Source organism: Schistocerca serialis, chromosome 1, assembly GCF_023864345.2.
Source record: "Schistocerca serialis cubense isolate TAMUIC-IGC-003099 chromosome 1, iqSchSeri2.2, whole genome shotgun sequence".
Classification (NCBI taxonomy): Eukaryota; Metazoa; Arthropoda; class Insecta; order Orthoptera; family Acrididae; genus Schistocerca; species Schistocerca serialis.
The window spans coordinates 1,097,641,446-1,097,668,349 of NC_064638.1; the positions used below are offsets into that span (position 1 = coordinate 1,097,641,446).

Genomic DNA, 26,904 nt, shown 5'->3' on the forward strand with positions numbered 1-26,904 from the left:
CGTTGGTTGCGAAAGCTAGAATTTTGTGTGTATGTTTGTGTTTGTATGTGTGTCTATCGACCTGCCAGCGCTTTCGTTCGGTAAGTCACCTCATCTTTGTTTTTATATATAACTTGAGTATCATGTTTACTCCTGGATGTGACAGATTGTGAACACTGGCAAGAGTAGCTTTGTGGAGTTCTGGGGCAGTGTACAGGCTTGGCTTGTGTCAAGAGATGTTGCACCATAGTGTTAATTTTGTGCCTGGCACCAAGTTTGGGAAAGTCATGGTCCTGTGGAAGGGTAGGCAATAATTCCTTGTAGTTGTTGATCTGCAGTCTTCAGAAGGTAGCATGTTCTTAGCTGTCCATGCTATATATACACCAAACCACAGATGTGTGAGAAGTAGTCAGCTGTAATATTTTCTGCTACTTTCACGTGGCACACCTCCATTGTAAACTGGCTGACAAACTCTGTATGTCTAACCACCTGGTGGAACACCTGTCACTAGTATTCTGGAAAGTGGAACTACCAGTTTTGTGGTCAACTTAAACTGTCACAGTGCAAGTTTCAGATTGTCGGTGGAAATATTAAAGAACTTCTTACACTGCAAGTAGTTCTCTGCCATATGTGATCCACTGCTGTGAACTGGTTGCAGTTTTTTTATTTAATGGTTGCCATTGGTGGTCAATCTGTTGGTGTAGGACTACATCTATTGCTGTTTGGCTGGCGTCTGTGATTACTGCCAGCAGTGCAGATGGCACTGGGTGATTGAGGAGCACTACACTAATAATGTTCAGCAGAAGACTGTAGAAAACTTTTCTGTCTCCAAGGTTGACTCAAGGGATCATCAACCTGTGGTATCATGTTCTGCAAGCATGTCTGTAAGGGACAGTTGCTGGGAAGTGGCAGCAAAAAAAGTTGATTATTCCCAGGAAACACTGTAATTATTGGCAGTCTGTTGGCTTCAGATGGGTTTGTAGAGCTATTGATTTCTCTCATAATGGATGAATGTTATCTGCCAAAATGATTCATCCCAGTGAGGTCATTTCTGCTTTGCTGATGATGCATTTCTGCTCATTAAATACTATGTCATATTTGTCAACCACTAACATGCTTCTCACATTTGTCATTCATGTAGCCCGACATTTGGTGAGATTGCTAAAATGTCATCAAGGTATGTGATATGTTGCCATGTCTGTGGGACAGTTTTCAGATATAACAGCATAAATAGAATTCAGATGGGCCAAATGATATATTGCTACCATATTCAGTGTGTCATTAAACTTCCACCTCCCTCCCATGTGTTTGGTTGTATGCTTCGTGGCAGTATGTGATGCAGAAAACTTTTGTGTCAGCTAAAGCACCCACAAAATATTGAATGTTTGGCACAGAGTACCTGTTTGGTACGGTCCTGGCACTTAAAATGTGATAATCACCATAGGGGTGCAACAAGCTGTCTTTCTTGCAGATGAGTTGCAAAGGTGAAGACCACACTCTGTCAGAATGCTGGATTATCTCAGCTTGAAGCAATTCTTAAAATTTGGCCTTTGATTCTGGTAGGCACAGTGAGGCAAGTCAGCAGGCATGTTGTGCAACAGATTAGCCAATTGTGGTATTTGATGTCACTATGCTGTGCTGCTATCCAAAAACTGGCCATAGACTTCTTCTGTAGATTTGCACAGGTGTTAGCATTGTCTGTTGTCTGTACCATGCTGCAGGCAGAGCTAGCCTGTCTAGGATTTACTGTGCCTCTGATCACTGTGTTCTATAGTCCTACTTTTGGCACCTAATACAGGCTTGGTGATGCCAGTAACTACAAATGTCCATATAGAGGGGCTGGTGAAGTCAAAGTCAATAACCAGTACCTAATGGCTTATTGTTTACTGCCTCCAGGTACAGATGTTCATCTCGTTTATTGTCAAATGTGCACTGAAGTGGGAAGATGCTGACCTTGGGGCCAGTGTCAGTCAAGGAGGCTATCTATCTGTCTCTCTGATACAACAATTGAAATGCTGTGGGGTGTGCAGGTGGCTGTAATGTTTGTGGAGATTGTGTAGATGTTTTACTGCTACTGTGGACATACTAACCATTGTGTAGCAGTTTGCTTACCGCTGCATGATGATGTCCCACCTGTTGTTTAACTTGCATTTGTCACTAGTGGCACATTTTGTTCAATTGCGATCTGTCGTGCCTAATACAGATTGAGATTGTTGTTCGATTAGGTGCATGATTTTATGCATTTCTATGCTTGTTGACGTCTGTGGTACCAGCAAACATTAGTAGAATTGCTCCCAGGTTGCTGATAACATTGGCATTGCAGTTCTGTAACTGTTTGCTAGGTCCTCTCCAGTGCTACTGTTCTCAAACCTGCCTGATAAGCATTTCAGCTGTGGTGAATGAGCTCTATAGCTCTCCAGAAATGCTCAGCAGGTGGCGCAATGTGATGGTTGCAGTCCAATGTTGTCTCTTTGAGTGAGATCAGCATCCACTGGGCAGAGCTGAATGGCATGCCACCTGCCAATAAAGTCGTGGTCACTGTTTTTGACATGTTCAGTGTTGCATATATTCTACCAGCTAGTTTTGGTAACTCGTTTATAAGTTGATATTCATGTGCCGCCAATGCTACTTGCACTGGTGATGGTAACTGTTGCCAAATTTGCAACAACAAATAGTCGAAAACTGTGATTGTGTTTATCATACCTTGTAGGTGCCACAAAAATTCTGAAGGGACTTTGTCACCCTTTGTTTCTTGATAAAGCACTTGTCTCAGCCTTTGGCCTGGTAGTTTTGGGCAGCAAGCAATTACTTCTGCTTTTAAAATAAGGTAAGATTGATGACTTGCTGGGTTGCACAATAATATGAAACACCAAATGCTTCATCCACTTGTCTAAATTGCTGATCACTGGTATAAATTATTCATGGCCATCTTTAACTTGTTGGTGTGTGAAAACATTTTCTATGATTGTGAACCAAATTTGTGGTTGATCAAGTATTTACAACAGGGACTACAACTGCAAGTATGCCATAGAAGAACCTCTCAGCCGACAGATGGCAGTTCATTGTTCCTGAGTAGTGATGCTACAGTGAAGAGTTTACCAGAACAGTCAACATTTTCAAATTTGGCTTAACATCACTTTCTGGCATAGCAGGAAGATCAAATACATGGTAATGTGTAGTTGACATTATTTTTTCTGTTTGTTGAATGGATACAGGATTGTGCACTGTTTTTGTGTTGGTTCCCAGCACTTCACTGTGTTCACTTCTAGTGTTTCAGGAAAAGAGAGCTCCAAAACTTGAAGTGCATGGTGAATTTATTGAATCTTGGCCCTACACGGCTCTTATGCCAAAGACAGAAAAGGAAAAAAAAATTGTTGCTTCCTAACATGGAACTGAACCTCCACCCTTTTACAGAGAATGCCAAATGTTGTCTGTTCCACTGTATTGATGAGCAGAGACCAGAACTTTGGTAGAAACCCTTTTTTAAATGTGGTAAATCTACATTCAGTTTGAATGTGAATCTGTATTATTTACATGTTTATGACTGAAACACCAGCTGTAGGTTGCCTTTTTCTTTATTTAAATACCTAACTGCTAAAATAAAAGCCTTTTGTTGCCTTTTTGATTATTATTTATTCCTTTACTGGTTCAACTCATGTAAAGCTTTTTGTGGTGCCAGAATCTGTTTCTCGAAAATATAGAATCCAACATTATGACAGTTTTCAGAGAAGTATACAAATGAGTCATTGCCCAATGCATCAAGTTTATGAAACTGTTACTTAAGTGAATGTTACAATGAAGTACCGGTAATGAAAATATTTAAAAATGAAGTAAAAAATAAAAGAATCAGTATTTCAGTCAACAAGTCAACTGATCCTATGGATCTTTTTGCTGCCAGTATAATTGTTAGACCATTAGATGCTTTAGAAGGTGAATTAAAAGAGCTTGCAACAGAGCATCTGGAAAAAGTTAATGATTCAACTATCACACTGTTATTTAGCAATTATTTACAGTTATGATGGCATGAAGAAACTGAATACCTATGACAGTGTATTCATGTCATCTCATCTCAGATGCTGTGTTATACATGAAAAAGGACTTTTTCAAAATGTGCTTCATGTGGCCTTTGTAGGATGTGGTTTTCACATAGTGTCAGGAGCTTGTTTCTGGATGTCGACAAATTGATATCCAGTATTAAGAAGATCATTGTGAAAGCCCTGTCGAGGAGTCAGACATTTAAGTACATTGCGCCAGACATATCTCTGCCCTCTCAGTTCATCGTAATGAGATGGGAGAAGCAGTTTTCAGCAGCAGTTTACTATGCTACAAATTTCCCCAGTACAACTAAGTTGGTCATGGCTCTGGAGGATGAAGCATCTTCAGTTGTAACAGCATAGAAACTTCTCATATCTTTGGAAGTGAGAAATGACTTTACTTCCATCATGGCAGAGTCCAGTGTCCTGGTACAAGTGATCTGCCAGCTTCCAGAAACAGGGCAACCTTTGACAAAGTCAGTGAAAACTGTGGATGATGCAGTTCAAAGATTGCGATGTGCCAGCAAAATGTGGTTTGTTGGAATTCCAGTGTGGAGAGTTTGAGGAATGAAGCAGGTTGCTAGCAAGTGAGGTTAATGTGAACTGTATTGTAGACAACAGAGAGTTCATGTGCACACAGTACAACTGTTCATAACAAACTTTGGCTGACTAGAGTCACAGACATGTCCCTCCCTGTTGGCTTGGATAATTAATATCACTGCCAAAGAGTTTTATTTGAGTGATATTTTGCATCAATGATGGTGAGGGCCCCACAGACACTCCCTCAACCCCGCTATGCAATGTGTAGCACTGATGGCAGGAGGCCACAAAGGTTTCAGCTTCTCACATGTTATTCATACTACTTCGAATGACCAGCAGTCCTGTGGCTGGCTCCAAGGCTGGCTCCAAGGCAGGACATGACTGGACCATTCCTTGACAAAGAAGCACAGTGATGGCATCCTCTCTTTAGTGCAAATGAACTGTGTAAGGTTGGGGGGAGGACTTTGTATATGGCTGCAATGACACTGCTGGCCAGTATCAAAAATCTTGAATTTCATCAGTGGGAGTGTTGCTTGTGGCAGAGATGGATGAGGTGGTGCATTGCCATCTGTTTCTTTTTGCTTGTTGTCTTCTGCACAAGTGGTACTTGTGTCATCTATGGTGGGTTTATCTTCCAAAGTCTAGGTTTGAGGCAATGCACAGAGACAGTTGGCCTGGTGTGGTGTTAATTTTTTGCACTGTAACATGTATAATCGCTCACATCATGTGGATGACACAGGAGGCACAAATAATGGGTGCACGCATGCTGTTAGGAAAGTTCACCTTACTGAACTGCATTTTTGGTGAGCTGTGCAGTGCAGTATGCAGCAACTGTCTGTATGTGCAGGCCATCAACATAGTGGCAAGTGCTATTTTGTTTGCTCCAGGAATTTCCAGATTGTGATTCTGTATCCACTGTAACTGATTGAGATGAGATTTCATAACATCCAGTTCTCTCACTAAGGTATGTGCCTGAGCTTCCAATTCTAAATTCTCATTGTGTAACCTGAGCCTCTCCTTTTTTTCTTCTTCATAACTCTTTGTTATGCTTGTAGTTCAGACTCCAAATCATGACAGTCATTACATAGTTGTAGGCACGTGTTATATGTCAGGTTTGAAGGGGGTTGTAAAGGAATAATCCTGTCTGAAGTTGTATGTGAATGTGCTGGTGGACTGCCATTGTTACTGGGTACTGACTCTCCACTGCTGGAGTTTGCCTGAAGATGCTTAATGTTAGGTCAGGGGAGAGGTGAAATCAATGGATAAAATCTGCATCCAAGATTGGTTCACAAACATCTGTTACCATCAGCTGCAATGGGAAATTCTCTCTAAGGTGCACAGTGTGCTTGATGGTAACAACAAACCTGATGTGAGTGTTATTTGCAATGTGCATTTGGACGAGAGATGTCATATGTTCCATTTGTGGTTGGATATAGTGATCTGAATTGCCTGTGGCAGAACACATAGCATTTGGGTGTTTGCACATTGTGGATCAGTTGCATGCACAATCACCGAAACACGAGTAAAACCAACATAGCTGTGATTGCACCCTCTCGATGCTGTGAGGTATATTTTTGTCAACTGTGGGTATGGCAGTCACAGCCAGCTCGACGCCACCACTCTCTAGTAGTCACTTGTGATGTCACTCTCATGAGTGTACACAAATGGTGGGGTCTTAGCATCTCCTCATGATTGTAGCCAACATCATGCAGTAGGAATGTGCTTGAAATGTTTATTATTGTATGTATTATCCAACTATTGCCATTACTGTGAGGCTGCAAAAGCCTGTCCAGAAATAATTTGTTTTTTGTTGGATTATATTTGTGCAAAATTATTTGCATCTGAAGCTGAGGTGTTAATTTAATTAGCCAGAGCATACAGAGCATTCTGTCTTGCATGAAAGTCAGATTAACTGATTCACAGAGTTGTCTCATAAATTACTTGTCCTAGGTATTACTCTGGTGTCTCCATGAGTTGGAGCAGTGCTGCCTAAGCAGTGTCAGACTTGCCTTTGGCCAGGTGTGCTTCTATGACATCATTAGTAATGTGGGCGTGATCCCCTGTGTTGCTTAGTAGCGCCATAAATTTGGAGGTATCATTGATGGATTCTGTAACTGTACAGTGTGAATTTCATGGTCATGAACTATTTTGCCAGGTGTTCCATTTTAAAGGTTGGTAATTTACACTGGAATCTCAAATGTACACATTCTCTGCAGAAGTCCTATTAGGGACATGCCAAAACATTTGTTCTGAGGTCTATGGTGAAAAAGATTCCATAGACCATGTATGTACAGTGCAGGTGCAAAATGAAGACTCTTCTTGCATTGGATTGTGAATGGATGCATCTGGTTCATTCCCATTGTAGATGGACAAGTGAAGCCACATAATGTGTTGTCATACTGAGTTGAATTAGTTGCCCAAATACTTTGTTGATGATGTGAGGCAACATTTGCCTCATCACCAAAGTCACTGAGGACATTGAAATGTGTTCCACATAGTGTACAGAGTCACCATTTTTGTATTGATGGTAAGACACAGTAGAACATTACTTTCAAGTTTCAAAACAACTGTAGGCTGATAATGGTGGAAGACAACATTATGTGAGTCATTTTTACAGTCACAATTCTCTTTGAATTGTTTGAAATGATGGCAATTGTGGAAGGTTCCTCTGTCAAAGCTAACACTACATCACAAGGTACACTTGTTGTGTCAAAATAGAAGTTGTTGTTCATAGTAGGGTCATCACTCAATTCATTATTTGTAGCAAATTCCGGTTAACTAGAGTCACAAAGATTTTATCCCCTGTGGGCAGAAGTGACTAATATCTCTGTCAAAGAGTTTTATTTGTGTGATATTTCACATCAGTGGTGGCAAGGTCACAACGGATTCATTAGTTAGAGAAAAGTGTAAAATGGTGTTTTTGAAAAATCCTGATCTTGACAGATTTCAAATATTCTACAAGGTGACAATTCAGTTGCAGTGGAAATGGACCCTACAATGGTTCAGTGTTTTAGATTTGTTCCAGTTACCTATATAGATGTTGAGGGCTCATTTTCACATATTAAAAATGTACTTTTTGACAGGAGACTCTGCAAGACTCCAGAAAATTAAAAAAGAATTTGATTGTCAAGTGCAACCAATAAGTTGGTAAAGCACTTTAGTGAATAGGCTTTCAAGAAACATATTCCTTTTTCCATCAAGTACAATTAGCATTTTGTTTACAATCTTTAAGTTGCTTTAAAAATATAATGCACACAATGTTAACATAAATATGCTGATTGCATGGCTGAGTAGTGCAATTTATTAAACAAATAGAAATAATGTGAGGTTTTTCAACATTGCCTCATATTGCCTATTTTAGCTATTTATAATGCATTTTTGCCTGTCTATTTCAATGATTTATAATGCCTACATATTTGGTCTCTATTGACAATCAACAGAAGCTTCCCTTTAAGCTGTTTCTACAATGTACCTATAGCTAATAGCAGTGTATTTTGTTTGGAGAAAACTTTATTTTATTTTATTGAAGTACAGGCACAATATATACAGGATGATATTGTGTAAGATTTCAAGTAATAATCTCTCTTCCTCTTGTTCTCAATGTAATCCAGAAAAATGGCATAGGACAATTCAGTCATGTCAATGCTGTGCTGGACTTTGACTCTGGCTGCAGTTTTCCACTGCCACTTTTTGTGCTGTCAAGTGTACATTTGAATGGATATGTGATTATCTTTGCTTATTGCACCATGTGTGTTTTCTTAACTTCATGAAGCATAGATTAGTTGTCATAACAGTAATTATGATACTTTAGTTGCCAGGACCATTAAGTGTTATATCAAAATAGACAATATTTAGAATTTGTCTGTCAGTAATAAAGTTTTTAGCAAGGTTCACTTTTTAATATTGCAGGAACTTAAAACAGTTATGGATAATTCCGAAGAAGGAGTTATATTCTTCAGTTTCGGGTCAAATGTTCAACCTTCTGAAATGCCAAATGACAAATTCAATGTTTTTATCAAAGTTTTCTCAAAACTGAAGCAAACAGTATTATGGAAATGGGATCAAGATGATATGATTGGGAAGCCAAGTAATGTACATCTTGGGAAATGGTTTCCCCAAAATGATATTTTGGGTAATATACTTCACTTAAAAATCACATATGTATAATAATTTTTATGTTAATTTAAGCATCACAAAGAGACATCAAAAAAAGTTTTTCATCACCTCAGTTCCAAGAGTTCTGGAACCTGTACAGAAAATTGGAATATATTTCAACATAAACATCATTTCCACCCTTTTTATTGCTCATGAAAATCACAAATTGCATGTTGTACCACCATACAGTGAGACCTTCAGAGGTGGTGGTCCAGACTGCTGTACACACCACTACTTCTAATACCCAGTAGCATGTCCTCTTGTACTGATGCATGCCTGCATTCCTTGTGGCATTTTATCCACAAGTTTATCAAGGCACTGTTGGTCCAGATTGTCCCACTCCTCAACGGCGATTCGGCATAGATCCCTTAGAGTGGTTGGTGGGTCACATTGTCCATAAACAGCCCTTTTCAATTTATCCCAGGCACGTTACTTCCAACTTGGCCTCACCATTCTTTCCCATGTTCCTTCCTCAGAGAACCAGGATTTCTGCATAAGGAAACAAATCCTGACCATATCATCTTACCTGCAGACAAAGGTTCCACCACTGTTGCTATGAATCACAGTGACAAACTGGCAGAAGGCCTCTGCGAATTATCCAAGTCCTCCACTTATGAACTCTGCCAGAGTGATCACATCCCAGAAGCCTAACATATCCTCTGCTTAAAGCTGAAGGCCCTTCCCACAACCTCACCCCTAAATTCATTTCCCTTCTTCACCCTATGAAACTCTGTACATCTACCTTCTACATATTCAACAAAATCCACAAACCAACAATCCTGAATGCTCCATTGTTGCTGGTTATTGTGACCCCACTGGAAGAATTTCAACCCTCACTGAACAACACCTCCAACAAATTGCTCATAATGTAGCCTCTCAGATCAGAGATACCAACCACTTGCTTTGCCAGCTCTCTACAATCCCCACTCATTTACGTCCTGGATCCCCACTTTTCACTGTTGACATGACTTCCCTATGCACCAACATCCCTTGTGCCTATGTTCTTACTGCTATTGAACACTACCTTTTCCAACATCCATCAGACTTGAAACCCACTACCTCACACCTCATACACCTAACTCACATCTACTGCTCCTCTGTGGGGAAGGTATACAAACAAATCTGTGGCACAGCCGTGGACACCTGCATGGCACCCTCACACGCCAACCTGTTTATGGGCCATCTAGAGGAGACTTCCCTAGCCTCACAAAATGACAAAGCCCTTGTCTGGTTCAGGTTCATTGATGATATCATCACAATCAGGAGTCATGGCCAAGATACCCTATCCTCATTCCTCCACAATCTCAGCACCTTCACTTGGTCCTCCTTAACCCAGAATGTCACCTTCCTGGGCGACCATGTCTTCCTCTCTGATGGCTCCATCCACACCTCTGCCCATATTACACCCACCAACCATCCACCAACAGTACCTATATATCAATAGCTGTCATCCTTCACACACCAAAAGGTCCCTCCTATACAGCCTGGCCACCAGGGACAGAGTATCTGCAGTATGTTGAGGGTCTCACCAAGGCCTTCACATACAGGCACTATCTCCCACTCTCAGTCTGCAAATAGATCTCCCATGCCATTTTGCCCCACACCCCCAAACGCCCCACCGCCCCCAAGAATCAGCTACAAAAGAGTGCCCCTTCGTCACTCAGTACCATCCTGGACTTATCAACTGAACCACATCTTTCTTCAGGGCTTTGGTTACCTACCTTCATGCCCTGAAATGAGGGATTTCCTACCCAAGATCCTTCCCATACCTCCTAAATTGGAAAACCCAGGTACAAGACCTGTCCATCCAATCACCCAGCACTTCCCATTCCATTCCTGTCACAGGCTTATCCTATCCAATCAGACGCCAGGCCACCTGTAAAGTGGCTATGTCATATGCTTGATTTCAATGGCTGCTTGACTACCTGAGCCATCTGGATCCTCTGCTCCATCAGCGTGTCAGAACTGTGCAGATGTGAGTCATCCTTATAGTACATTCTCTACTCCCAGCATCATCTCAGCCTCAAACTACGGTAACTTACTGTCCTAACAACCTCAAACCAACAGCTTCCACCCATTCTGCCCTATCACCTCCCCCTATACTTGTCCCATTCCCCTCTTTGTGTGCCACATTCTGCCAATACATCCACTTGTCTTTCTCCTTTTTTGCTCCTCCTCTTTTTCTACCCTTTTACCCCCCCCCCCCCCCCCCCCCCCCCCACTCACCTCATATCCGGGACCCATAGCCTCCCAATGCTGCACCTGTTGGTAGTCTAGTCCCTGCACGCTCCTCCTACCCATACCCTGCTACTCCTTCCCCTTCCATGTCCTCTCCAGATGGCTGCTTCCATTCTGTATGAAAATTACTTTCTGGTCCCAGCTGCAGAAGATGGCGGTCATGTGTATGTAAGGCGTGCCTTGTTGTGTGAGTGAATGGGTGTGTGTTTTCTTTTCTAATGAAGGTTTTGGCCGAAAGCTGATGTGTAAGTGTCTTTTCATTGTGCCTGTCTGCAACTCAATGTGACATCTTTATGGTGAGTAGCCATCTGTCTTTTACTTATATTGTTGATATTGCAGCTGAGGTTTCCATTATTTGATTTAGCCAATAATGTTATTTTGTTTTTTACAGGACATAAGAAAGTTGTGTTGTTTATATCACATGGTGGTATACATAGCCTTCAAGAAGCTGTCTACCATGGAGTTCCAGTTTTAGGAATACCAATACTTGGAGATCAAAATGTGAATTTAATTCGAGCTGAGGCTAAAGGATATGCAGTTAAATTACTGTTCCACAACATTACAGAAGAGTCTTTACTATGGGCAATCAGCGAAGTCTTAACACAACAAAAGTAAGTTAGTTTATTCACTTTTATTAGCATGTTGACTATTGCTGCTCTATTCAGTGATAAAACACTGCAGTCATTAGGTTATTTCCAGAGGGAAATAAATATTCCTCTGGAGTGACAGAAAATTATTTAGTGCCTCAAAAAATTCTGACAACGTTTGTTCTCCTCGGAGCCTCCACGAATGGATACATCATAATGTTATGTATAAATCCAGAACTCATCTGAAAAGACAATGCGGTGCCATTCCTATGTCCAGTGTTGTTTGGCGCACCACTATCAGCTTGCCCCTCTCTGCTGCAATGTCGAAGGAAACTGCACGAATGGTCACCATACTGATGGATCATGGTGCTTCTGAGATCAGTGCACTGTCCTTGCCTCAACCATGTCATTTTCTTAGGTGATGATATACGACATGTTTGTAAGATCCCGCATGGCAGAGTAAACAGTACGTATGTCTTTTAGGACACTACATGGTTGGGGCCATTGAGATCCTGCATGGCGTTGAATGTAGTTCTCATGAACTCACCTATTTGATATTCTCATGATAGTGTTGGATCCTGATCGATATGAGTAGCAACACAGCAGAATGATCAATAACTGTCTCGACAGACCATGATCGTTGCACTGTTGAATTCTAACATGTGATGGTAGACAGTTCTCCTTCTTACATGAGGGATAATATAATATTCACTCAAACAACATTCAAATACAAGTTCTGAATGAGAGACCCGCTATGTGATCCCTTCATATAAAAGGCAATAACCCAACTTACTGACTTACTCACTGACTCATCATCGCCCAGCCCAAACCACTAAGGATAGAAGGCTGAACTTTGCAGAGGATGTTGATCTTATACTGTAGACCTCGTTTAAGAAGGTATTTTTCGATGTTTCGCCCTCAAGGTGGTGAAATAGGGGATGAAATTCTTTTTTTTAAATATACCTCTATTAAGGAAATCTTGAAGACAGAACTACGAAAATTGGTATTTGGTCTCTCCATCAGAAATTTAAAAAAAAAGATATCAGTGTTTTTGGAAATTCAGTGACTAAGGGGGTAGAATATTGAGCGAAATGTTTTAAAAATAAATCACTATTAAAGAACTATTAAAGCATTTTTAAAGCTACATCTATCAAAATTGGTATTTCACTTTTAGATTAGAAATAAGAAATACCTCTTTCAGTGCTTTTGAAGATTTAAGCCTCTAAGGAAGTAAAATAGGATACGAAAAGTTTTATGTAATTATTTCATTATGAAAGCATTTTCAAAGCTAGATCTATGAAAATTAGTATTTGACTTCTCTGTAAGGAATGAAGAAATACGTGTTTCATTGTTTTTGGAAATTCAACCCCTATTGGGATGAAATAAGGGAAAGCTTTTATGGAAATATTTTATTTTGCTAGCATTTTTGAAGCTAAATCTATGAAAATTTGTATTTAGCGTTTGTGTCAAAAATAAAAGATATGTGTTTCACTGTTTTTGGAAATTCAACCCTAGTGGTTTAAAACTTTTATGAAAGTTTTTCATGGTAAAACCATTTTTAAAGTTAAAGTTTTGAAAATTGTTATGAATGAAAGTATTACATTGTAAAAGCGTTTTTAAAGCTAAAGTTTTGAATATTGGTTGGAGTGAAAAAATATGTCTTTCACTGTTTTGGGAAGTTCAATGAATAAGGAGTAGAAATAGGGCATGACTGATTCACTGAGTCGTCATCGCCTAGCCCAAACTGCTAAGATAGATACTTGGAATTTGGAGAGGGTGTGGACCTTGCACTTTTAGACATCGTTTAACAAGGAACTGTTCGAAATTCCCCTCCTAAAGGGGGAAGTAGAGGATGAAAAGCTTTTTGAAAATATGTCATTATTAAGGAAATTTTGAAAGTAGAAGTACGAAAATTGGTATCCGGTTTCTCAGTGAGAAATAGAAAAATATGTGTTTTAGCATTTTTGGAAATTCAATATTAAGGACGTAAAGCACTGGGTGAAAGTTTTCTAATAAATCATTATTAAAGAACTCCTAAAGCACTTCTAAAGCTACATCTATGAAACTCGTATTTATCTTCTCAGTTAGAAATTTAAAAAGAAAATTGTGTTTCACTGTTTTTGGAAATTAAGTCCCCTAACGAAGTAAAATAGGAGATGAAAAGTTGTTTGAAATTATTTCATTATTAAAGGATTTTCAAAGCTAAATCGAAAAAATTGTATTTCGCTTCTCGGTTAAGGCCAATTCACACTCTGTCACGTCTATTCATGTCACGTCCTGTCAAAACATTCCGAAATCCATTTCAAATGGCGGCATCTATGCTAGCCATCACATCACATCACGGCACAATCCAGGTTTCTATGGAAGAAAATTCTGATGGCTGACGTCATCCGTTCGTTGTTTATCACGTGACCCTGCAGCTCATTTCCACCCAATACACGGCCATGTGCACATCTCGATATCTCATTACGTCGTGGTTTTCATGGTTGATATCTGTTGTTTGTTGGTCAGTTTGTTATAAATTGTTTTTTTCGTTATTTATTTTGTTAAAAATTATAATTTTATAATAAATGACAAAAGATTAATGGAAGCAATGAGGCTGAATTGTTGTGCTGGCCTCACGAAAAGTGTTGAGAGAAAGATCAACAGCCTCCTGAAGGAAAGTGGTTTGTCGCAGGACACTATCAAAGGCCTTAACACCTATAGTGCTATTCTCCCTACGTTATATGGCCTTCTGAAGGTACACAAGGAAGGGGTTCCTTTCCATCTTACAGTGAGCAATATTGGCTCTCCAACATATCGTGTAGCCAAACATCTTGCTTCTCTGTTAAGTTCACAAGTTGGTCAGTGTGGACATCAATTAGGAACTCAGCTGATTTCTTACGTCGTTTGGAGGGAATGCGGTTGAATGACTGATATTTTAGTAAGTTTTGATGTGGTCTCTCTCTTCACTCGTGTTCCTCTGATACGTTGCGGTTAATTGAGGTTAGGTTTAGTGTTGAAGTAACTAATCTCTTTTGACATGTGTTGACATCCAGTTACTTTCTATTCAGTGACCGGTATTACGAACAAATAGATGGATTGCGATGGGTAGTCCGTTGTCACCTGTGTTGCAAATCTGTTTATAGAAGACTTTGAGGAACGTCCATTAGAGTCGGTGCCTTTGAAACTCGCCTGTTTCTTCAGATATTTTGATGATGCTTTCGTTGTTGGGCTTCATGGTAGGGAGAATTTGAATGCCTGTTTAGAACATCTGAACTCGATCCACCAGAACATTCGTTTTACAATGGAGGTGGAAAAGGATGGTTGCTTTCTCTTTCTTGACGTTTAGGTTAGGAGGAAGGCTGATGGATCATTGGGACATGGAGTTTACCGGAAACGCACTCACACAGACTTTTACTAAGAGGCTGATAGTTGTCACCATCTGGCTCAGCGTGCAGGGGTACTTCGCACCTTGGTACACAGGGCTCATGTCATTTCCGACACTGGAACTTTGCCAGCTGAGTTGCCCCATCTTGAAGCTACGTTTCGTCAAAATGGGTATGGTGAAAGACAGATTGAAAATGTGTTGCGCTATCGACCACTGTACAAAAGGTGATTGATGATAATACTGAGTCGACACCTTAGTGTACTGCCTTTTTGCCCTACATACGAAGCACTTCCAACAAGATCGGTCGTATTTTACGGGAATATGATGCGAAATGTGTTTTCCGACCTCCATTTAAAATTAGAGTGCTTTTGGGTTCTGTTAAGGATGATCTTGGTTTGCGTGAGGCGGGTGTATATCGCATTCCTTGTAGCTGTGGCATGGCATATATTGGTCAGACTATCAGGACCGTGTAGTACCGATGGATTGAGCATAAACGGCATACACAATTACAGCAGCCAAGTAGATCTGCTATATGTGGACATTGTTTGGATACTGGTCACCCTATGTCATATAACAATACCGAGACACAGGCATGCACGTCCAGTTATTGGGGCAGTGTTATTAAGGAGGCTGTTGAGATTGAATTAGCGAGCAACCTTGTAAACAGGGATGGAGGTTTTTGCTTAAACTCTGCTTGGAATCCTGATCACTCCCTTGTCAAAAAACAGAGGGAAAGAGTCAATGTTATCTCACTAGCTAGTTCATAGTCTTTCACTATCGATACCTCTGACTCTGGTCATCTTTGGTGGCACTAGCGTTCAGTGTGTGTGTGTGTTATCTTTCCTGAATTACTACAAGAATCGAGGTTTTAAATTTGCCTGTACATCATTTGTCCGTTGCAGTTTGTGCATTGAAAATGGTGGGGTGTACTCCCGCCGAAATATCGGCGGTAGCCGTAAACATTACCTGGCTGAGTTCCCGGAAGATGTTTCCAAATTGTATACGCCAGGAGGAACTCAGGTCTCATGATTCTTATAGTTAATATCGTTGAATAATTATTTAGTAATGCACTATTAAACCATTACTTATGATCATAGGTGACGTTAGAAATTATGAGAATATTTCGGTATATGAGAAAGTATTAAATCATCTTTCAAAGTAATGTTAAATACAGTAAAATTTGCATTCTTATAACTGTTGGTATAGTCCTGCCCTGGGAGTGGATCAGGGTGACAGATAACATGCCCTGACTTGAGATAGCATTCTCTTTATTACAAGAATAATGTCAATACAAGAACACATTTGTGCAGGAGCCAGCCATAGAACCAACAAAGCACACTCACAGTTCCGAAGATTGCCTGCAAGAGACCACAGTCAATAGTCAGCGAGGTTAATACATCACGGCGTCCTGACAAAGAACCTCCCTCCACAATAGTGCAGAGCATTGGGTGGGCCAGGTGACCACCATGATATGACGATGGAGAAACCATACGAGACGTGATCAGCAGGAGAGGCATGGAGAGGTCCGAGTTCTTACAGATGTTGGTTCATATGGCTCTAAGCACTATGGGACTTAACAGCTGAGGTCATCAGTCCCCCTAGAACTTAGAACTACTTAAACCTAAGGACATCACACACATCCACGCCCGAGTCAGGGTTCGAACCTGCGACCGTAGCCGTCGCGCGGTTCCGGACTGAAGCGCCTAGAACCGCTCGGCCACCGCGGCCGGCACAGATGTTGGTCTAAGCGGTGTTTGTATACTGGCTGGAATGTCCATATGTGGGAGAAATTCCCATTTCATCACGCAGAGGCGAAAGTCCTGAAGATGTACTAGTGGTCGGTATGTCTGCCCTTAGTAGGATTGGCCGGAAGTGTTGGCTGCCAGAACGGATCCCATGGGGTCAGCCGTGACGTGGTAGCGTGTGAGTCAAATCATTCAGCAGTTTTTAGGCATGTGTAAAGTGACACGCTAAGAAGTCAAAAAAATGGTTCAAATGGCTCTGAGCACTATGGGACTCAACTGCTGAGGTCATTAGTCCCCTAGAACTTAGAACTCGTTAAACCTAACTAACCTAAGGACATCACAAACATCCATGCCCGAGGCAGGATTCGAACCTGCGACCGTAGCGGTCTTGCGGTTCCAGACTGCAGCGCCTTTAACCGCACGGCCACTTCGGCCGGCGCTAAGAAGTCATACTTGGTGTGGTGTTCTGGGTGTTGTCCCTCGATGATCACAAAATTGTAAACTAATTTGACACACAGGTCGTCAGGTAGGAAGTTTTGGATCTCGAGATGTACCTCGAAATCATTGGGGGCTTCAATGTGTGTTGTCAGACGTCCCAGCTGAGTGCCAAGGGACGGGGCTGGCTGGCATGAAAGAAGCGGTGCAGCGTCAGTGGACGAGCTGATGTGCAGGGTCCACATGGGCTTGAGACGGTTTATTGTTACTGTTGAAAGCGTGTCATTCAGTAATATTTCGAAAGGCTGTATCCTTCGTTTAAGCACTTTCTTTGTGTCCGTGTGCCACCCGAAGTGGCCGCGCAAGGTAGTTTAAGTTAGATTAAGTAGTGTGTAAGTCTAGGGACAGATGACCTCAGCAGTTTGGTCCCTTAGGAATTCACACACATTTGAACATTTTGTGTGTGTGTATGGCATTTGCAAAGCTGACTGGACCATGTCGCTGTGGAGCATAACGAAATCACAGTCATCAAGCGCCTTGTGAATGAAGATAGGAGTGACACAGAGGCATGCTATAAGGCATTTGGTGTGTGTGTGACGAGGATGGGTGGGTCTTGGCTGCAACTGGTGGTTGTTGAAGCACGAAATCAGCTGGTAAGGAGAGTGTTTCGCAATACAGAACCTCTGTTAGAGATTTGTCAGGTTTGTGTGCCAAGTACACTGATAATAGCATCCAAGGCAGGACTTCGGTTTATTGGCCTCCATGGAGCGAGTGCCACCATTCGACAAGACCATTGTTCTGTGGATGGTAGGCAGATGTCTGACATCGATGAGTAGCGCAAAAAGTTGCACAGTTCACTGAACAGGGCCGATTCGAATTGCCGACCTTGATCAGTGGTGATAGACGCCAGGCATCCAAACTGAGAAATCCACGTATCAGTGAGAGCTCTGGCTCATGAAACTGCTGTGATGTCTCTGATAGGTGCAGCCTCTACCCACGGCATTATGCAGTCGATGACTGAAAGAATACATCGATAGCATCTACCAGAGAGAGTTCCCGCCAGATCGAGATGTACATCTTGGTTACATCCCGTTGGGACCTCAAACCAGCCAGGAAGTGGTTGCACTTGATGCCCCACTGTGCTCTGTTGACATAGAATGCACATGTGTATTCACTCTTTGCAATCTTCCTTAACGTTCAGCCACATGAAGCGATCTGTAACAAGGTTTGAGGATTTGAAAGATCCACCATGGTTAATAGCCGTGTTAGAAAAGCACTACGTAAACAAAGAGCACTTCATCTCATATTGAAGAGAAGTAAAAACCTATCTGAAAACAAAAGCTGAACGAAGCGAGAATGAGCGTAAGGAGAGCAATGAGAGAAGCATTCAACGATTTTGAAAGTAAGACGTTATCAACCGACCTGAGTAAAAACCCTAAGAGATTTTGGTCGTATGTAAAATCAGTAAGTGGGTCAAAATCATCTATTCATTCTGTCAGCAACCACATCGGCATCGAAACGGAAGGTAACAGAGAGAAGGCCGAAATACTGAATTCGGTCTTCCGAAGTTGTTTCACCGAGGAAGATCGTAACACTGTCCCTCATTTCAAACGTCATGCGAACGTCGAAATGGCAGATATTGAGATAACCGAGCGGAATTGAAAAGTAGCTACAATCGATTAGTAGTGGAAAGGCTTCAGGGCCAGATGAGATACCTATAAGATTCTATAAAGATTATGCGAAAGAACTTGCTCCCCTTCTGGCAGTAATTTATCGTAGATCGCTTGAGCAACGAAAGGTACCTAACGACTAGAAAAAAGCGCAGAGTAGAAATCGTCGGATGCTTTTTAAGGCTATTCACAGATGATGCAATTGTTTATACCAAAGTAGCAATGCCAAAAGTTAGTAATAATTTGTGAAACGTCCCCTTAGAAAAATTATACATGACTGTGCTTAAACTGACACACAATATTTTTAGCGCAACGCAATCTGACTTTCAATAATCCCTACAAGATAATGGCCCTGACTAAATTAACCTATACGTTTCGCAAATCACTTACCTCACAAAAATCTTCGTTACTCGAACTACTGCAATACAGCGAACGCCACTACTGCCAGCTAAATAAAAGATTCAAACTACGGAAGGCACTAACTACTGATAGGCATAGTTAGCAAATGAAAGATTTTAATAGAGAACAAACAATGTATTTACCTTAATAGTCATAATCTATATAGCAGTTCATGCCATCCAGTCTTACAAATTTCAAAACTCCGCCATTTCTCTCCCCACATCCACCACTGCTGGCGGCTCACCTCCAACTGCGCAACGCTACGCGCTGTTCACATCCAGCTGCCCAACACTACAATGGCAGACAACAATGCAAACTAGCCACAGACTGCACACATCAGAGCCAGTGTTTTTCATACAGAGCGCTACGTAACGTTGGCAATAAGAAAACATAAACAGCCTACTTACATTTGCAGAACGACCTGCAGAGAATTGATGAATGGTGCAGACTGTGGTAGTTGACCCTGAACATAAGTAAAGGTCACATATTGTGCATACATAGGAAAAGAAATCCACTACTGTACAGCTACACTATTGATGACAAACAGCTGGAGACAGCGTCTGCCGTAAAATATCTAGGCGTAACTATCCAGAGCGACCTTAAGTGGAATAAGCATATAAAGCAGATAGGGGAAAAGCAGACACCAGATTCAGATTCATCGGAAGAATCTTTAGGAAATGTAACTCATCCACGAAAGAAGTGGCTTATAATGCGGTTGTTCATGCGATTCCTGAGTATTGTTCAACTATCTTGGATCCCTATCAGATAGGACTGATAGAGGAGATAGAGAAGATTCAGCGAAGAGCGGCGCGTTTCGTCACGGGATCGTTCAACTGGCGAGAGAGCGTTACGGAGATGCTAAACAAACGTTACAAGAGACGTTACAAGAGAGGTGTTGTGCATCAGGAGAGATTTACTATTGAAACTTCGGGACAGCACTTTTCAGGAGGAGTTGGACAACATATGACATGGGGCAGGGGGAATGAAATAACAATGAACAAAAAGTAATTTCCATATTAGTTCCCTCCTGAGTTGTGACATCCCCTGACCTGAAATACCTGCTCATTGAACAGGTGAATGTCAGATGACCTCAGATGACAGAATATCTCCATCTCCTCCAGGAAGTTCATGAATCTGCCCTTCTCAGCTTTATGCAATAACCTGGCACCAATCCTCTGTGAGGAGAGTGTGTGTCCATTCTCAGCCTGATCGGCAGCGAAGTTGGATCTCTCAGCTATACAAAGCTACATGCTCACCAAACCTCATCTCAAGTCCTTTACCAGTCTGTCCCACATAGCAGGCATCACAGTCTGAACATTCCATCCTGTACACCCGCAGACAACATATTACTTCTCCCCATATACATTTCACGTATTGACCACGAGGAGAAAATTCGAGAAATTAGAGCCAATACAGAGATTTACTGTCAATCATTCTTCGCAGTCACAGGAACAGTGTTGGAGGGATCAGATAGTGGTACCGGAAGTACCCCCCCGCCACACACCATTAGGTGGCTTGCGGAGCATGATGTAGATGTAGGTGAAAGTGTGTCATTGGGCTGATGCTGGAATGCGACAATTTGTGCAACTCGTCGAAATGATCTTCCAAAGCAGTGAGATATAAAGGGGCGAGTTCGGTTTTGTAACACATCATACCAAAATCTGTCTACCCACCCCCAGTATCAGGCAATGTGTAAGTCTGAGATAAGTAGTGGGATCGTGGCGAAGGTGTTGTAGTTGTTGGAATTCGTTGTAGTCGATTCGCGCAAGAGGGCGTTGATTTGTGAGGTTGTCCACCACAACATTGTCTGCGCTCTTCAGGTGGTGCACATCGATTGTAAACTGTGCAGTATAGTTCAGGTGGCTGAATCACTTGAGGCATATGCCTTTCGGATTGCGTCTGCGGTTGATGGCCCATGTAAATGACTAATGGCCTGCCTTCGATATCAACTTTGAACTGATGAACTGCCTCATACACGGTTAGAAGCTCACGGTCATAGGTAAACCACTTACGCTGTGAAGCTTTCAGTTTACATGAGGAAAACTGAAGTGATTGCTTAACCTGTCACTGCCTGTTGGAGAACCGCCTCAATAGAGGAATCATTTGCATCAGATGTAATAGTGATGTGAGCGTGAGGAAGTGGGTGTGCCAAAATCATGACATGTGCAAGGTGGTCTTTAAGCTGGTCAAAGGCGAGCTGCATGCAAGGGGGCCCAGCCAGCTTACATTTTACCAGTGCTAATCTTGTTCGCAAAAACTTCTATGAGTTGAGCCTAAATGGCGACTACCTGCAGAAGGTAATGGCGATAGAAATTAATCATCCCTAGGAATAGACATAATTTTTGGAGATACTGCAGCAGCGGTAGCTGAAAGACGAATTCCACTTGTTGTGGTGTAGGACAAATGCCGTCATCATTAATGATATACCTGAGAAAGATGACCTCAGTGCGTCGAAACTGCCATTTTTCTTCATTAATCACAAACCGATATCAGCAATCGTGTCGAAAACTCATTTAAGATGCAATTCACGCGTGCCCTTGTCTGAGGACGTTGTCTAGGTGGGCAAAGCAGGTTATGAGCTTGAACAAAATACCACCAATAAAAAGATGCCTGATTTAAATCGCGTTTATCGGGCCATGTAGCGTAAACGGGAACTCGAAGAAGCTGAATGGCATGATAACCGCTGTCTTGTGAATATCTTTTGCACTCATCACTATCTGCAGGAACGCTTGCTTGCAGTGATTGATCCTCAAAGCAGAAGTGCGTACAAGACAATAGGTGAAATCCTGAATGTTCAGTGTGGGTGAAGCCCATGAGCTGTTCAAAGGTCTCAGAACTCCGGCTTTTAGGAGTTCATCGATTGCAGCCTTAGTGACACAGAGCTTGTCTGGCGGTAACCTGTGTGGTCTGTGATGGGCTGGAGGGTGTGGCATGGTGGTAATCTCACGTACCACTCCATTCCTGATAGCGCACTGTATAAACGACTCTTGTGGAGAGATTGGGGGTATAGGCATGCATGGAGTTTCAGTGGGAAGCACACAAGTAAGAGGTGCATTACTGACCCCATTGGTGAGTGAAGGGTTGTGTTGGCAGAGGCACTTCCTCAGAGACTTCCATCGCCGTTTGAGGCCGGGTTGAGATGGTGTGAGGAAGTTGTCATTGGCGAATGTAGGTGACTGTTGTGTCCGAACTCGACTGCAGCGAGATGGTGGGCATGCTGAGGCTGTTGCTGCGATCTATGTGCAGTGGTATTATTGTCGGGCACAGTATATGATCGCGAACCTAACCGTTCGGATTATTGTGGCTCATTATGTCCCAGATTTTCATGGGAAGTGGGAGTGGCAACAAAGCCTCAAAGTAAATCGTTTGTAATACACCATTGTTACTGTCCACTGTTGGAGCACTGTATTTGATGAATGTTGCAGAAGAGTAGATTACAAAGCACCATACGCTCTAACATTGAAATCATTGTCTTGTCTTGTGGACTGCACCACGCAATGGTTGCACAATGGCGTATTGTCGACGTGTAGTATCTGAATCAGCATGAAAATAAATCAGTATTTAGTCGTTATGGGTCAGCAATGTAGAGTCCTGCGCCAGGATAGGACCAGGGTGACAGATAACACGTCCTGCTTTGAGATAGCACTCTTTTTTTTTTACACGAATAACCGCAGTACAAGACCACATCCACACAAGAGACAGCCACAGAACCTACTAGAGCGCATTCACAGTTCGAAAGACTACAGTCAACAGTCTGCGAGGTTAAAGTGTTGTGTTGACAGAGATGCCATTGTTGTGTCAAGACCACGTTTGGATGGTGTCACAAAGTTCTTGGGAGAGTGTAGGTGATTGTTGTGTCTGTGCTTGGCAGCAGTGTGGTGGCAGGGACGCTGAAGCTGGTGTTGTGGTATTATTATCGATGGTACCCCGATGCATTGTGTTAGAGTATGACGAAGATCCTGTCTGCTAATCTGGGCCAGTTATCCAACGATTTATGTTCATGGGTGCTTAGGTTGTACACTTGCGATGGAAGTTTGAAGATCCATAAAGTCCATAACATATGGTATGGCACCAGTTGATAACTAGTCTGCATAATCTACGTCAGAGCTGTGACGGAGACCTGTTCATGTACATCTACATCATACTTCGCATGCCAGCTAACGGCACGTAACTGATCCCTCGTTCCCTGTTCCGCTCGTGAATGGTTTGTGGGAAGAATGATTGATGGTAGGCCTCTGTATTATCTTTAATTTCTCGAATTTGCTCGTCGAGATAATTTCGCGAAATGTATGTGGGAGGAAGTAATATGTTGTCCAACTCTTCCCGGAAAGTGCTCTCTCGAAATTTTGATAGTAAGCCTCTCTGTGATGCACAATGCCTCTCTTGTTATGTCTAGCACGGGAGTTCGTTGAGCATATGAAACGCATCGCTCTTCATTGGATCCCAGATTGATGGAATCAAGAATCGGAGAACAAGCTCCTTGTAAGCCACTTCATTCATGGTGCGTTTACGATTATAGAATGAAATTATCACTGTACAGCGGAGTGTGCGCTGATATGGAACTTCCTGGCAGATTAAAACTGTGTGCCAGACCGAGACTCGAACTCGGGACCTTTGCCTTTCGCGAGCAAGAGCTCTACCCACTGAGCTACCCAGGCACGATTCAGGCCCCGCCCCCACAGCTTTAATTCCGTCAGTACCTCGTCTCCTACCTTCCAAACTTCACAGAAGCTCTCCTGCGAACCTTGCAGAACTAGCACTCCTTGAAGGTTCGCAGGAGAGCTTCTGTGAAGTTTGGAAGGTAGGAGACGAGGTACTGGCGGAATTAAAGCTGTGGGGACGGGGCGTGAGTCGTGCTTGGGTAGCTCAGTTGGCAGAGCACTTGCCCGCGAAAGGCAAAGGTCCCGAGTTCGAGTCTCGGTCCGGCACACAGTTTTAACCTGCCAGAAGTTCCTTACGATTCTTCCTGTGAATCTCAGTCAGGCAACTGTTTTTCCTACCATTTGTTTTACGTGGACATTCCACTTAGGGTTGCTCTGGACAATTACTTTTATATATATATATATTTACGGTATATGCTGTTTCCAGCAATTTGCCATCAACAGTGTAATTGTGCAGTAATGGATTTCGTTTCCTATGCACGCGGAATATATTACATTTATTTACATTGCGGGTCAATTGCCAAAGCTTGCACCATTCATCAATCCTCCGCTGGTGATTCTGCAAATCTGTATCGTTGCATTCCTACTTTCTTATAGAGAGTCACATTATCTGCAAACATTCTTCAAGAACTGCTTATCCTTCCTACCAATCATTTATGTACATTGTAAACAGTAACAGTTTTTATCACACTCCTTGGGGTATTCCGGAAGTTACTTTTACATCTGTCGATTTCCTTTAAGAGGAACGTATTGAGTTCTGTCTGCAAGGGTGCCCGTTTCCCAGATGTTCGTTATAAATCACTAGCTATAGTTGTTCTACCGGCATCCGTGAGAGGGATTGCAGAAGAGACGATTTTGCTGTAGTGTACTTGTTATCTGCAAGAGGTGCAAGGATAATGTTACTTACCACAAAGCGTGCTCTCATGAGAGATTGAACAGCGCGTAACAGGTTTAGCATCGTCACTAGTGATGTCATATGTGGCGAGGATGCTTTTGACCATAGCGAACCAGACAATGGGTTGGTCCGGGCCAAAAAGTGGCTGTCTAGGATGTGTGCTAAAGCTTGTGCAGGCGACATCAATGGGTAGTCGTGCCAGCTACCAGCACGACATCCTTAGGGGTACGACAGACGAATATTCCATATCTGTTCGAAGCACAGTTGGGAGCCCGATACGACTTTCTGAAGACTGTTCATCCGGCCGCACTAGCACTGGATCGAACAATTTTGCACGCGGCACAGAAGAAACGTCAGTCTGAAAGAACAATTTCAAATCGGACCAGTCGGACAGTTGTGGCTCAGTATGTGCCAGATTTTCGTGCGAAGCGGAAGTGGCACGGAAGTCACAAAATATATCGTTTGTAGTACCCCATTGTTTGACAATATTGTCTGCTGTTGAAGCACTGCACTGAAAGTGTCACTTTGATGTTTGATGAATGTGGGTTGCTGAAGAGTCGATTGTATTGTCATTGTATTGTCTTGCAAAGTGCAGTTCACAACAATTGCACAACGGCTAGATTGTCAATGTGTTGTATTCGAACCGGTAAGAAAATACATCGCAGACAGAACAGGCGCCACACATATATGATTTATCTGTAAACTTGAATACTATGATATCCTCAGTGCGGATACACAATGGGGTCGTAACGTAGTACAAGGATTCCTGCGAGCAAATGAGGTAAATAGACAAGGATGGTACTTTCAAATGTGTGATGAGTTGAGAATTTGGGTCGCACGGAAAGAGTTTTCGGACTGCCAGAGCAGTTGAGACAACCTTTCGCGTAAAGAGGGAAATCTGGATTCGAGTCCCAGTCCGGCACAAATTTTCAACTTCCGCCATTGAAGTATTTCGATGCCCATTTGCAGCTGAAGTTGATACCTTCCTCAAGATGGTGATATTTACAGCTGCTGTATCAAAAAACAGTGGTGTTTGACGGAACGTATAAAGTATACAGAAAATGCTGCGAGACAATAGGTGTTCTGTAAGGTGAGAATTCGTGTCGGATGAAAAGCATGCTTGGGTAGCTGAAGCAGTTAAGGTGAGCATTAGCATAAAGTGGAAATCTGGGTTCGAATCTCGGCCTGGCACAATTTTTCAACTTTCGCTATTGAATTGTTTCAATGCCCAGTTGCGGACGTCTTCGACAGGACAGACATCAAACGTATGTAGTATGTGTTTAAACTTTTTGCATTATTCGTACACGAACCTCTTCCACCAGCTCAGTCGCAATTGATAACAAAATACTGACAGTCTGTCCCACACTACCGTATCTTTACACAACTCACACACAATATGCCAAACATCACAGTTTTCACGAATTTTCAGTGTATTCCTTTGGAAGTTTGTCCACTTTTGACGACTCGGAAATCACTTCAACACCACCTGCCTCATGCAATATTTCCATTTCAGCACAATCACTGCATGAGATAAACACATTGCCACTAATAACGCCCGGTGTCTTAACATTTTCTGCATTTGTCACGGTACTTCGTTTGTATCGTTAGTAAATCTGCATTTACGTGTCTTGAATTTCAGTTTTGAGTCCATTACGCTTCTTGTTACCTTGTCTTCGGAATTCATCTTTTTTTCTGACTAGGTGTATTAGTAAGCTCTACTCACACATTATCAGTTTCATCACACAATTGTCCCTCATCTCTTGAGTCATTTATTCGATTTATTTATTAGTTTTTTCAGTTTCCCGATTAAGTTTTTCCATTTGCTGGTCGAGTTTTTCACTCTTTTGCAATATCTGCAACAGTAAACGAAAACTAATTCTCATTTTGTAACTCTGCTGGTGCTGAACTATGCGTTTTTGTGTTTGAATCACAAATCTTCTCTTACACAGCTCGCGGAATGATCGAGTTCACAACTCTTTTCTACATTAACTGAATCGTCGAATTGTCCTTCCTCATTAATAATGTCACCATCGTTTTGTTCTGTGTCAGCCATTGTAATAATGTTCACAGTAATCACTGTTCATTGTAATTGATGCCTATGCATAATTTAAATTCGTTAATAATGTTCACAGTTTCTTTCCTAATCAGTCCTAAACAATGTTGAATCCAGTTCGATACGAACTACTACTGTCGCAA

General features: G+C 42.0%; 2 protein-coding genes across 3 annotated transcripts in view; both read left to right on the forward strand.

Moving 5' to 3' along the window:
- The window catches only part of LOC126416301 (UDP-glucosyltransferase 2-like), a 394,127-nt gene that overhangs the window by 258,152 nt on the left and 109,071 nt on the right, over nt 1-26,904 (forward strand). The gene's annotated exons all lie outside the window — the stretch shown is intronic.
- LOC126416351 (UDP-glucosyltransferase 2-like) overlaps nt 1-26,904 on the forward strand; it is an 82,810-nt gene that overhangs the window by 50,938 nt on the left and 4,968 nt on the right. Inside the window, exons 4-5 of the mRNA XM_050084034.1 lie at nt 8,463-8,685; nt 11,338-11,557. Coding sequence (XP_049939991.1) covers nt 8,463-8,685; nt 11,338-11,557 — 443 coding nt within the window. The remainder of the gene's footprint in view (nt 1-8,462; nt 8,686-11,337; nt 11,558-26,904) is intronic.